General features: G+C 47.6%; 1 protein-coding gene across 1 annotated transcript; it reads left to right on the top strand.

Annotated features, from left to right (window-relative positions):
• The first annotated feature begins 9,497 nt into the window (after positions 1-9,497).
• Positions 9,498-14,568, top strand: LOC119286543 (disease resistance protein Pik-2-like). Its single transcript, XM_037565925.1, has 3 exons — positions 9,498-10,652; positions 11,290-11,949; positions 12,440-14,568. Exons 1-3 carry the CDS (start codon positions 9,588-9,590, stop codon positions 14,237-14,239), a joined length of 3,525 nt encoding a protein of 1,174 aa, XP_037421822.1. The 5' UTR covers positions 9,498-9,587; the 3' UTR covers positions 14,240-14,568.
• The last annotated feature ends 147 nt before the right edge of the window (positions 14,569-14,715 follow it).

Here is a 14,715-nt window from a genome sequence, read left to right on the forward strand (position 1 = left end):
ATCTGCCACAAGGCGGGAACCCTTCAGGACACTCTCATAATACATCTCGGGGCAACGATGCTCCTTGCCCTCCGGCGGCCCCTCCTTCACCAGCTTCACGGCGTCCAGCTTCGCCCAGTGCACCTTCGCCCAGGCAAAAGCCCTGCGCGCACCCTCGATGCAGACGGAACGCTTTATGACTTCAAGCCATGGGCAGGCGTAGACGAGCCGCCTCACCAGACCAAAGTAGCTGCCGAACAGGGGCTCGCCAGGCCACATCTGGACTATAAGGCCCCTCATGGCTTGTTCGGCCGCCTTGTGAAGCTCGAGCAACTGCTTCAGCTGGTCGCTCAAGGGCACTGGGTGTTCGGTCCCAGTATACTGAGACCAGAACAACTTCTCCGTCGAGCTCCCCTCCTCAGCTCGATAAAACTCCATGGCATCCAGTACACTGCGGGGAAGATCTGCAAACGCTCCTGGAGAGCTCCGAACTCGGGTAAGAAAAAGTAAAGTTTCCTTCACATGCTTGATTTGCATAATGAATGCCTTGCCCGCTGCTATCTTCTTCTCCGCATCAATCTCCTGGAGGGCCTTGTGGGCTTCAGCCTTGGTGCTCCGGGCGCTTTTGAGCGCCTTCTCAAGCTCGGACACTCGCGTCTTAGAGTCAAGCTCCAAGGACTCGTGTTTCTTGGCGAGAGCCTCGAGCTCTTGCTGCACCTCACCCACTCGGGCTTCTTGTTTCTCCCGCTCAATGCGCTCCTTGGCTGCTTTGTCTTCGGCCTCGGGCAGCGCCTTCTTCAGGGTCGCCACTTCGGTCGTGGCCCCTAGAAAATTCATGATGATCCTATTACTTTACACCCGAACTTCTTTTATTTTATATAGACAAGGTATTGCTTACCTTTGCTCTCCTCGAGCTGCCTCTTGGTAAGGCCAAGCACGTTCTCGGACCGCTCCAGGTCCTGCTTCAGCGCAGAGACCTCCGCAGTAAGTGCGGCAGCAGCCAGCAGTGAAGCCTGCACATACACATAGATATATTCTGATTAGACTCCTGAGTCATCATTTGATCCTCTATTTCGGCCTTCTACTCGAACGCCGAACAGAGCATCAGGGTCTACTATCTATGCGGTAATATTTTCTTATATTTTGATTGCTTACCTCAAAGCCTGTTAGGAGGCTGGCGCGAGCTTCAGTCAGTCCATTTTTGGCGGACTGAACTTTCTCGATCACCGCACTCATGATAGTACGGTGCTCTTCGTCGATGGAAGCGCCGCGAAGCGCTTCCAGCAAGTTGTCCGGTGCCTCTGGATTGACAGAGGACACCGGCATGGGGGGCTTGCCCCCCTTAACGGGGGGTCGCCCACCGGAGTCCGGAACCACCAAAGATTCCGGTGCAGTGTTCGGCTGGGGGCCGAACCTGGAGCCCATGGGAGTCTGGCTCCATTTGCGCCCAGGGTCCGGAAGGTCACCTCGAGGTGCCCCCAGGACTGCCTCCCCTTGGCCCGGTGCCTGTTGAGACAACACCTCGACATTGTCCGCAGGGCAAGGAGTGGAGGCGGTCGGAAGAGAACTGGTGTTCATATTCGACAAGTCCAATGGACTGCATAATCATGTTCGGCATGAGGAGAAGCAATGCAGTAAAACATACCATGAATTACTATGGTGTCCGGATCCTTACGACTTCGCCAGGGGCTTGACCCTGGGTAGCCACTCGTCGCCGCTGTAGGCGGCCGTCGTGGAGCAGTCCGGAGGGAGGGTCTTGCCCTTCTTGGACCCTTCGGCCTCCTCGGTTGGGTCGGCCTTCCTTTTCTTGTCTCCCCTGGCTGGGGGGGAAGAACTTTCCTCTTCCTCCTCCTCGTTTTCGTGGGAGGAGGGCGCGTTGGAGTTATCGGACGATGAGTCCGATACAACCTTGCGCCGGAGACCCTTTCGGGTCCCCGCGGCCTTCTTCTTGGCCTTCTTCACCGGCACCTCGTAAGGTGCCGGAACCAGCATCTCCGTTAGGAGAGCATCTGCAGGATCTTCGGGCAAGGGGGCAGGGCAATCGATCTGATCTGCTTTCTTCACCCAGTCCTATTAAAGGCATGGAAGGCTTAGATCCTGCACATGATTAAACTAGGGAAAATGGATACCCTGTGAAATATAAAAACTTACCGGATTGGCACGGCGCTTTGCACCGAGTCCGCGGTCCTCGGTGAGGGAAGGAGGTACCTCGGCGCCCTTGAACAGCACCCTCCAGGCGTCCTCGTGCGTCCTGTCATAGAGCTCTTGTAGCGTCTGGTGCTTGGCCGTGTCGAACTCCCACAAGTTGAATACCCGTTGTTGACACGGGAGAATCCGGCGGAAGAGCATGACCTGGACCATGTTGATGAGCTTTATTTTCTTGCTCATCATGTTCTTGATGCAGGTCTGGAGTCCGGTCAGCTCTACCGAGGAACCCCAGGACAGGCCCTTCTCTTTCCAGGAGGTGAGCCGTGTGCGGATTCCGGATCGGAATTCGGGGGCCGCCACCCAGTTGGTGTCATGCGTCTCGGTGATGTGGAACCACCCCGATTGCCACCCCTTTATGGTCTCCACATAGGAGCCTTCAAGCCAGGTGACATTAGGCATCTTGCCCACCATGGCGCCTCCGCACTCCGTTTGTTGGCTGACCACCACCTTCGGTTTGACATTGAAGGTCTTCAGCCACAGGCCGAAATGGGGCTTGATGCGGAGGAAGGCCTCGCACACGACGATAAACGTCGAGATGTTGAGGATGAAATTGGGGGCCAAATCATGAAAATCCAGCCCGTAGTAGAACATGAGCCCGCGGACAAACGGGTGGAGAGGAAATCCCAATCCGCGGACAAAGTGGGTAAGAAAAACTACCCTCTCATGGGGTTTGGGCGTTGGGATGATCTGCCTTGCATCTGGCAGCCGGTGCGCGATATCCGCGGCCAGATATCCGGCTTCCCGTAACTTTATGATGTTCTCCTCCGTGACGGAGGAGACCATCCACTTGCCTCCTGCTCCGGACATGCTTGGAGTGGTTTGAGAAGAAAAACGCAAGCTTGGGCGCTAGAGCTCGAGTGTGCGGGAATGGGTAAGCGAGGAGGAAGAAGGCGTGGGTGAGAAGAGTGAATCCTTGTCTCTTTATAAGGGCGGAGGAGGCGATGCGCCTCCCCACTTGCCTGGTAAAATCGCTTATTCCCCAAGCGCCGTAATTGATGGCGCGGTTGGGTTACCCACGTCCGTATTGATGAGAATCCCGTAATAAGGGGAACACGATCTCTGCTTCGACAAGACGTGTCAAGAAAACCGCCTCGCGATATGTGCGGTGCTGGTTGAGAAAAACGGTTCGAATAATGACCAGGCCATGGCATGATGTCATGCTGTCAAAACGTGTCAGCAGGTTAGATTTGTGGAAGTATAATTCTCCTACGGTGGTACATGGAATTTGTTTTGCAGAGCCGGACACTATCCTTGTGTTCAAAATCTTCCGTGGAGTATTCGGAGGAGGAACCCGCCTTGCAATGCCGAAGACAATACTGCGCGTCGGACTCATCATCATTGAAGTCTGGTTTAGGGGAAACTAAGGGAGTCCTGGATTAGGGGGTCTCCGGACAGCCGGACTATATCCTTTGGCCGGACTGTTGGACTATGAAGATACAAGATTGAAGACTTCATCCCGTGTCCGGATGGGACTCTCGTTGGCGTGGAAGGCAAGCTAGGCAATACGGATATGTAGATCTCCTCCCTTGTAATCGACTTTGTGTAACCCTAGCCCCCTCCAGTGTCTATATAAACCGGAGGGTTTAGTCTGTAGGACAACATACAATCATACCATAGGCTAGCTTCTAGGGTTTAGCCTCTTTGATCTCGTGGTAGATCAACTCTTGTAATACTCATATCATCAAGAACAATCAAGCAAGACGTAGGGTATTACCTCCATCAAGAGGGCCCAAACCTGGGTAAACATTGTGTCCCCTGCCTCCTGTTACCATCCGCCTTAGACGCACAGTTCGGGACCCCCTACCCGAGATCCGCCGGTTTTGACACCGACAATCACCTTCTATAAATAAGCGCCAGAAACTGAGAAGAGCACAGCGGTCATGATTTATGCATTGTGTATAGCTAATGTTGGGTGCATCATGACTGGATCTTTTCTACCATGAATTACAATGTTTAGTCGCTGCTTGAACTTCAAAGGTGCTCTGCATTTATGTTTTGCGGTCTCAGAAAGGGCTAGCGAGATACCATTATTGTCATATTATATCATATTGTTTTAACAACGTGTTGCTGTTTGAGATATCTTATTATTGCTTGCTAGCTGATTATGTCATTGATATGAATCATTATAATCTTTAAGAGTTATTGTTGACATGGTTAGTTATAATGTTGGCTGAAAACCTGGGTGTTGTTTAAGCTTATTTATGCAACCAAGAGCAAAAGAGTTCGTAAAAGTTTTTCTTTCTCACTTTCAGTTTATCAACTGAATTGCTTGAGGACAAGCAAAGGTTTAAGCTTGGGGAGTTGATACGTCTCCAACGTATCTACTTTTTCTCACGCTTTTCCTCTTGTTTTGGACTCTAATTTGCATGATTTGAATGAAACTAACCCCTGACTGACGATGTTTTCAGCACAACTACCATGGTGTTGTTTTTATGCAGAAATAAAAGTTCTCAAAATGGAACGAAACTTTTTGAGGATTTTTTATATCAATAATAAGAATTTCTGGAGACAAGACCCACAGGAGAGGGGGCCCTAGGTGGGCATAACCCACCAGGGCACGCCCCCCTCTCCTGGTGCGCCTAGGTGGGTTGTACCCACCTGGTGGCCCCGCTGATGACCCTCGGATACTATAAATTTACATTATTCCAGAAAAAAATCAAGGAGAAAGAATTATCGCGATCCACGAGACGGAGCCGCCGCCAAGCCCTGTTCTTCCTCGGGAGGGCAGATCTGGAGTCCGTTTGGGGCTCCGGAGAGGGGGATCTTTGATCTTCGTCATCACCAACCTGTCTCCAGCACCAATTCCATGATGCTCCCCACCGGGAGTGAGTAATTCCTTCGTAGGCTTGCTGGCCGGTGAGGAGTTGGATGAGATTCATCATGTAATCGAGTTAGTTCTGTTAGGGCCTGATCCCTAGTATCCATTATGTTCTTAGATTGATGTTGCTATGACTTTGCCATGCTTAATGCTTGTCACTTTGGGCCTAGGTGCCATGATTTTAGATCTGAACCGTTTATGAATTCATCATTATATCCATGTTTTAGACCCAATCTTGCAAGTTATAGTCACCTACTATGGTTATGATCTGGCAACCCCGGAGCGACAACAACCAGGCCCACTCCCGGTGATGACCGTAGTTTGAGGAGTTCATGTATTCACTATGTGTTAATGCTTTGTTCCGGTTCTCTATTAAAAGGAGGCCTTAATATCCCTTAGTTTCCAATATGGACCCCACTGCCATGGGAGGGTAGGACAAAAGTTGTCATGCAGGTTCTTTTAATAAAGCACGTATGACTATTTACGGAATACATGCCTACATTATATCGATGAACTGGAGCTAGTGTCGTATCGCCCTAGGTTATAACTGTCTCATGATGAATATCATCCAACAAGTCACCGATCCAATGCCTACGAATTTATCCTTATTGGTTTTCCTGTGTTACTACTGCTATCATCAATGTTACACTTGCTACAAACTACTGCTATCACTATTACTGTTACCGTTGCTGCTGTCACTATTATCAAAACTATCAAACTACTTTGCTACTGATCTCTTTGTTGCAGATAATTAATCTCCCGGTGTAGTTGAATTGACTCAGCTGCTAATACCTTCAAATATTCTTTGGCTCCCCTTGTGTCGAATCTATAAATTTGGGTTGAATACTCTACCCTAAAAAACTGTTGCGATCCCCTATACTTGTGGGTTATCAACAGCTGATTGTCGTACCGTGAATCTACTGACTTGCGAGTGCATGAATGAATTTCAGAATGAATGAAGTGGTGATTTGGATACTTCCCAATGCATTATGCTACCGAAATTTCTCCTGAAAATCCGTCCGACTTGTCTAAATTCTTTCCTTGTTTGTAAGAAAACAAAAACACTCTGGGTCTTCACTGCAAGATGCTAGGGTCTTTTGCCTGCAAATTTATGTTGTTTGTGGGGCTGGACAGAGAAATATGTGTTTCCCCATTGTCGGATTTATAGCAAATCAAAAGGAAGAACCCAAATTCTATAAATCTGGTGTCAGACTCAACATATTAGCTGCAGATTTCATCGTCGTCTGCAATAATCTCCTGCAAGGCAGGATCCCTTTCCCACATAATGAATGAAATGATTTAAGTTGATACATTCCCAAATGTATTAGCAAACATATTCTTCCATTGCATGTTTGCTACTTAGTGATTTAACCGCTCTTATATTTCTTTACAGAGGGAGTACTGCTCTATCTAGGCGAACTTTCACATTGGAACTACAAATTAAGATAATGATGATCCGGTCACAAATATACGGTTGTAAGAATTAATTCCTCACATTTGCAACTTGATTACGATTCGGTATAAAAACTGAAATTTAAACTCAGGCAAAAACATGGTAGAAACCCTTATCTTAAAGGTGCACATTCTCTCGTGGGTTCGATAACTCAGGGTCTCTCCTAGGGGAAAGAGGCCAGGAACATTTTCTGCTATCCATTACCGGATCACCAAAGGGACTCATCTGGCAGCGAGCCCAACTGGCGAATAGCGGAAAACGCGACACGATTGTGGATCAAGAAGGGGTCATGAAATGTGGCGTGAGGCTTGGTTGGAGGCGTCCGTGATGGCCCAAGCAGAAAGAAGTACTGACACGGACCAAACTAAGTTGTAGGGATCCGGTGTCGCGGAACTGCCGGTGTCGCGGAACTTAGCCCCAATCGTAACCCAAGCCATTGCTGCTGGTCCTCAACCTGCAGTCCTACATGTAGTCATCACCGTCGTTGAGAAGTGCCCTCCTCCCATGCCATGCTCCATTTGTCCCACGAGTGCATTAGAAGGTTGATCTACCACGATTGCCCCCTCCCAAAGTCGAGCCACCTTTGTTGTTTCCCTCTAACAAATCTCGGGGTGATACCAATGCCAATTGTGCCGGCTCAAACCGTCGCTGGGGAAGGAAAGAGACACTAAAACTAGCTAGTTGCCAACTTTTTCTCTTTTGCGTCCTTAGTGATGGGTCCCATTTTTTCAAAAAGAGGAGTACCCCAGCCTCTGCATCATATGGTGCACACATTCATTATACTAAACATGAACCAATTTCAAGTCAACGAGTACCAAACAACAAGAAATTGAGAATAGATGATATATTAAAAATGCACACATTCCAACAATTTCATATTGCCCATAGAATGACACAAACTCCACATGGATTTGGCCCTTAGGCTTATGATGAATACCACCCAACCAATTTCTAAACATATTTGGAATGCTCGTTGACGGCGGTAAATTGTAGGCAACATGAATCATGCAAACAAATCAAGATAGTAAATGGACAAGATAGAAATAAATGATGAATCGTATCCTCCTGATTTAAAAATAACAATATTTTTTGCTACCATACCAATTACACTTAGCAAGATTATGTTTTGTAAGAACTACCTCCCTCTGCAAAAGCCACATGAAAACTTTGATCTTGCAAGAACATTTTATATTTTAGATATTTTTTCTATGAAAAATAGGTCCAGAATTCATAAGATCCTCATACATAAACTTCACGATGAAGACACCATCAGTAGTTAACCTCCACTGAAACTTATCTAGCATTTTAGTTAGATTGATTAATATCAACCTACAAATCAAATATATCCACTTAGTCCATTTGTTGTCAGCAAAACCCTGCAGAACTATATGTTCAAAGCCTGACATGGCTAGCCCAAGAACAATGATGTGCCACATCATGTGTATTTCTCTGTATATCGTTGTTGTATAAAAAGGAACTCAACAGCTGCTATGGAGCCCATCTCGCCTGGGCCAATGATAGCACAACTCGCGACCGGTGCAAATGCCGGTCGGTTCAACCTTGAGCTGGCCATTTGGTCCGTGCCAGCTAGGCTGGCCCGCTAGCACGGGACGACATGGGCTTGACACGGCACACCAAGGGTTGTGCATGGGCCATGAGGCTGTATGCGGGGCGGCACGACACAATCCATTGTATATATATGGCCTAAAAACTGCCCATTATGCCACATCCAAACAACACGTGGACCTACATGCTTGATGTCTCAACGGGTTGGCCCGATTAGCAAATGAGCCGTGCTCGGGCTTGAGAGCGCAACACGCATGCCGGCACGACACGACACATTTACTAATCGGGCCTCGATGGGTCATGCTGTGGCACAGGCCGGGCCGGCCCATTTGGCCATCTCTCGTTCAGCCAGGCATTTTCATGGTTTCATGACAGCTATGCTCTTGACACCTAAAAAAAAGACAGCCATGCCCTTTTGCATTTCGAAAACACTAACACTTACACGTGTGGACGTTACCCAATTTGCCCACACGCCTGTATTATCGTTCACTGCCTTTTGCATGAATCTTGATACGAAAAGGTAGATTTGATGTGCCACGTAGGACAGGGCTGGTGTGTGGGCGTTGGAGAGTTTGCCCACACGCCCGCACCATGCTGTTTGCCAGCTGCATTGTGTGGGCGAACTGCTTTTCGCCCACACAGCCACCAACTAGATCATGCGCGTGTGGGCGAACTGCTTTTCGCCCACACGACACTATTACCTTGTGAATGGCAACTGCAATTACGCGAACGTGGCAACTCGGTATACACACATGGCAACTGTGATTCTTTGCTACATGGCAACTGCAGTTACGTGAACGTGGCAACTCGGTACACACACATGGCAACTGTGATTCTTTGCTACACGGCAACTGCAGTTGCGCGTACGTGGCAACCAGATAAACACACATGACAACTGTGATTAACAATACATGGCAACTATAGTTGGACCACACGTGGCAACTAGGTAAACACACATGGCAACTAATGTTTTGACCATATGTGACAAGTAGTTAATCACACACGGCAACTACAGTTTGATTACACGCGGCAACTACCATAAATTAGACATGATAACTATAGTTAACCAAAACAGATAGAGTTGCCATGCTTTTACAACTACACTTGCCATCCCGGATAACTACATCTGCCAACCAGGATGGCAACTAAATCATCATCTCGCGGGTACCTAACGTAGCTGCGTCAAGACGTATATGTATTTTTGCTTTGTGCCACACGCATGGGATGAAGATAAGTAGTACTTGTTGAGCGTGTGGCACGAAGTAGCCACGCCCAAACGTGTAAACAATTCTAATGTCCACTCACACACTGCACGTGTGGGCTGCCTCCTACTCATACCACACACGGTGTGTGAACGCATATCATATATGCCACACGTGTGGCAGTTATCGGCGTCTTTGCATTTTGAAAGGACGCGACGACTCCGAGTCAACTCTTCTTCCCCGATAAGAATGCCATCTCGACCTGCTCCGCGATGCGCGTCTGCTGCTCGTAGAATACACACACACAACGCCAAGCAGTCAAGCAGCCAGCCCAAGGAGAGCGGCGACCGAGTCGGCAGCAATGGCGGACCTCGCGGTGGGCTTGGCCAAATCGGTGGTGGAGGGGGCGTTGACCAAGGCCCAGTCGGCCATCGAGGAGGACTCCAAGCTGCGGCAGAGCGCGCAGCGCGACCTCGTGTTCATCACTGGCGAGTTCCAGATGATGCAGTCCTTTCTGAAGCTCGCCGACGACGAGCGCACCAGGAACATCGTGGTCAGGACCTGGGTGCGGCAGATCCGGGAGCTCGCCTACGACGTGGAGGACTGCATCGAGTTCGTCCTCCACCTCGACAAGAAGTCCCAGTGGTGGCGCCGCCTGCTCCCGCCCTTCGTGTCGGCCGCCAGGCAGCCGCTCGACGAGGCCATCGCCGAGATACGGCAGCTCAAGATCCGGGTGGAGGACGTGAGCTCCAGGAACGCGCGCTACAGCCTCATCAGCGACTCCGGCTCCAAGCCCGTCGTCGTGCATCAGCAGCCGCCGTCGGCCGCCCGCGCCGCGATGGGCGCCACGGCGTTCCACATGCTCGTCGAGGCGACGGACATCACGAAGCGGCAGCATGGGGATCTCACCCAGCTCATCACCAAGAAAGACGGCGGCCTCCAGGTGGTCTCCGTGTGGGGGACGGGCGGCGACCTCGGGACGACGTCCATCATCAGGAAGGCCTACAGCGACCCGGAGAGCTGCCAGAACTTCGCCTGCCGCGCGTGGGTGAAGCTCGCGCATCCTTTCAATCCCCACGACTTCATCCGGGGATTGACGGCGCAGTTCTACGCAAACACTTGCCAAGAGTTACACGAAGAGGCACTCAGAGGCGTCCTGACGAGGTCGGAGGCCACCCAAGACGATTACCTCAAGGAGTTCGTGCGGCAAGTCAACGATGTGAGGTATCTCATCGTCTTGGAAGACCTGTCCACCATGGCTGAGTGGGATGCTATCAGGACTTTTCTTCCTGACAAGAAGAATGGCAGCTGGATCATCGTGTCCACGCAGCAGTTTGAAATTGCAAGCTTGTGCGTGGGTCATTCGTACCAAGTATTGGAGCTGAAGCAGTTCTCTGCTGACCACTCGGTTTATGCCTTCAGAGAGGTAAAGCCTAGAACATCGTCAACTACATTCAGCAAAATTACTGCCTTCAATTCTATTTTCGACATTAATTAGCAGGATTGCAAATGCACTCATTCTATCATTATCTTATCATGCGAGAAGCATCTTTAAAATCTATCGACATGGATAACTTTTTGGGCAACAAATCTGCTGCTACCATCCTGAGGTCACAAATTGTGTGCATCAGGGCTTCTTTCCAAGTTTGATTGCTGCAATTCTAGGATAACACAAGTAAAAGAGAATGAATCTGTACTTGATTATACTTATTTAAAGTGTGTAATATATTTAGAGTTTATCATCTAAACATGTATTATTTGTCATAGAATTGACCACTAAGTTGTTTGTGGCGCAAGTTGATACTTGTAGACTTTGTTCATTATCAGGTTCCAGCTGAGAAGGAAAATGAACTTTATTAGTAATCAAATACATTTGAAATGATCAATTCAACTTCAATTGATATGAGAGCCTCAACTTGCAACCCATGAGCATTCACCTCTTCTAACTTACAAATTAAATGAATTTTTCAGTTGGAGGCATCAACTTTCCAAACAAAGGTTTTTGATTTATTCTGCAAGGCCTACCCGGGCTCATCAATTTGAATTTGTTCTCTTATTTTCAGGGATCTCAAGGTGATAGAGAGAAAGCAGAGGAGAGACCAGCAGAGCAAGGAGTGAGCTCTGAAAATATACTCACCTGTAAAAATAGTGCAGCCACCGAATGGATGCAAGAGTACCCGATCATTGGACGTGAGTCAGAAATGAATGAGCTTCGTCAACATACAACATTTGCACGTTTTCACTCTTTTCAAGTTATATCTGTTTGGGGAATAGCTGGTGTTGGGAAATCAGCTCTCGTAAGAAACTTGTTCTGTGATAGAATTCTTGCCAATGGCCTATTTGTTAAGTATGGTTGGGTGGATGTATCTCATCCATTCAATTTAAGGGACTTCTCTCGGAGCTTACTTTTGGGTTTTCATTCTGAATCACTTCAAGCCAATGAGACTATTAACCGTGGAACGATCAGATTCGAAAACCCCATTCAAGAGTGTCGTGATCTTCTGGAACACCATCATTGCCTTGTTGTTATTGATGATCTGCAGTCCAAGAAAGAATGGGACTTGATAAAAGCTGCCTTATTGCCTAGATCCTCTAAAAAAAGTGTTATCATTGCCATTACGTCAGAAGCAAGCATTGCCACATGTTGCGCGGACAAGGAAGAGCTCATATTTAATGTCAAAGGTCTTCAAGCTGATGCAGCGTCTAGTCTCTTCCACCAAGAGGTATGTTCATTCACAAGAAACTTTTCTCTGTTTTAGCTTCTCCTGACTGATTTTGTGCATTCCTGTTTTTACAACTGTTAGTGCTCGTGCATTAGTTTGCTTTGTAACTGTTTAAGGAGATAATAAAACACATTAGACTAGGTTTTTTCTTTTTGCCAACATTTTGAAAATTCATATATGCCATAAGAATTGGTCTCGGATTGTGTTTGAAATTGGCAATGTTCTAAATCTATTGTATAAAAGACGCTAGGATGCCTCTTGTAGCAAACAAATAGCGGTACTTTTTCTTGCTCCCCTGGCATTTTTTCATTAATTATTTACGCATTGTGAACGAGTAATTTCATTTTTAGTTCCTATTATTAGAGCTCATGCATGTACTTACTATGTTTGCGTCCACTACTAACTGTATATTTTGCAACTGAAACATCATCAAATGCAATTTGTCTTTACCATACTAAGAATGGTCAGTTCTTGATTAATTTAACAATAGGTACAAAGGAAGAACCCAGACTCCTCTCTGAAGGATCTCAGAGAAGAAGAAGCAGCTAAACTACATGAACTTATTCTCAAGTGTGGCGGGCTTCCACAAGTAATAGTTGAAATAGCTGGCATATTGGCAAAGAAGACTGTCACACTAATGGATACGGTAGGTTCTACCAATGACAGGTTCATGCACACATTGGAGAACAATCCAGAGTACGACAGTCTACAGGGCCTATTCAGTTGGATGTATTCCTACTTCCGCAGTTGCCCAGATTCCCTTAAGCCATGCATCTTCTACATGTCACTTTTCCCCCGAGATCAGAGCCCCCGGCGGAGACGTGTTGTGAGGAGGTGGGTCGCGGAGGGCTACTCCAGGGACAGCGAAGACAATTCTGCAGAGCAAAATGGGGAGAAGTTCTTCTCCAATCTCCTTGACCTGAGTATTATCCAGCATCCACCTCAGTTAGTCACCGCTACTTCAGGAGATAGAAGGATGATCTCGTGCCGCGTCAATGGTTTCATCCGGGAGTACATCGTCTCGCGGCGGATGGAAGAGAACCTTGTCTTTGAGCTGGAGGGTTGTTGTGAGATAACCACACAACGCACGGGACGTCACCTTATCATAAGGGAGAGCTGGGACAGAGACAAGATTGTGTTCGAGAGCATGGACTTCTCCAAGCTACGGTCACTGACGGTGTTTGGGAAGTGGAGACAATTTTTCGTCTCTGAAAGCATGAAGCTGCTCTGGGTGCTCGACCTGGAGGATTCATTGGATGTACAGGATGCCGATCTCGAGAAGATGCTAAAGCTGCTGCGTCGTCTCAAGTTCCTCTCGCTGCGAGGATGCCGTGAGATTCACCATTTGCCAAGTTCAGTAGGTGATCTGAGGCAGCTCCAGACTCTGGATATCAGACACACATTGATTGTGAACCTACCAGGGAACATCAAAAAGCTACAGAAGCTGCAGTACATCCGTGCCGGCACCTCTATCCAGGCACAGGAATCATCAACACCATGTCTTTCAGTACCAAAGTTCTGCGGACGTCACCGCCAATTTGGTGTTATGGTTCCTAGAGGGATTAACAAACTGACAACGTTGCACACATTCGGTGTTGTCAACATTGGTGCATCAGGCGGGAAAGCCATCCTTAAAGAGCTCAAAGATCTGACTCAATTGCGCAAGCTCGGAGTGTCTGGCATCAACAGGAGAAACAGCAAGAAGTTCTCCTCTGCAATCTCACGCCATGTCCATTTGGAATCCTTGTCGGTGCAGCTGGACAAGGGCAGTCAAAGTTGTTTGTCTGGCATCGTCCTGCCTTTGAAGACGCTGCAGAGTTTTAAACTGCATGGGCCTGTGGAGAAGTTGCCAGTTTTGAAGATCGACGAGCTTAGCATGCTGACAAAGTTGGATTTGGAGATGACCATATTGACAGAGGATGACATAAAGCTCATTGGGAGTCTATCCAAACTATTCACTCTCCGTATCAAGCTGCTCCAAGATAGTAAGGTCCATTTTTGTGTTAAAGAGGCTGGACTTGAGGTGCCAACTTACCAAATGGTCAAGGTCCTAGACATCGGTTTCAACTCAAACTTCGAAGTTACTTTTGGGACAAACACAATGAGAAGTCTTGAGCTGATAAAGGCTCACTGCTGCAATGGTTCTTCAGTGAAGTTCTCCGGCCTGAATAACGTAACTGAACTCAAGGTACTCTTGCTGAAGGGTTGCTGTGACAACGCACTGAAGGAAGAGCTGGAGAGCCAACTTGCCCAGCATCCAAACGAACCAGTTTTGGAGCAGGAGGAATAGCCACGTTTATCCTGATGGATACTGACTGATTGCTGATTGGTCATTGTCATTGTCCTTGTTCATTTCTGTTTGTCCCCCCACCCCACGCCTACTACGCGATCCTGTTGTTTCAGTGGGAATACAGATGTGTAACTGTCCTGCGCGTAAGAAAGAATCATGCCAATGAACGCTGGAACTTTGTCATCATTTGTTTTAAATTTCCTTTTTCATTTTCTTTCTTCTTTTAGAGCAATACCATTGTAATGTTTCAAAAACTCTTTCTCTCTTATTACTGAATCGACGCACAATTCTCATGCGCGTTCCGAAAAAAAGAGTAATACGGTTGTACATAATTTTTGTTTGGTCCTTGTATTTATTTTAGTTGATGTTTTGTTTATTGAGAAGAAAAGAGAAACCGACTGATTCGGATAAAATTCAGACATCCAGTGGTCTGACTAATAGAGGTTTAGTAATTTCAGTTTGTTTGTTTGTTTGTT

This window comes from Triticum dicoccoides, chromosome 4A (assembly GCF_002162155.2).
Source record: "Triticum dicoccoides isolate Atlit2015 ecotype Zavitan chromosome 4A, WEW_v2.0, whole genome shotgun sequence".
Taxonomy (NCBI): Eukaryota; Viridiplantae; Streptophyta; class Magnoliopsida; order Poales; family Poaceae; genus Triticum; species Triticum dicoccoides.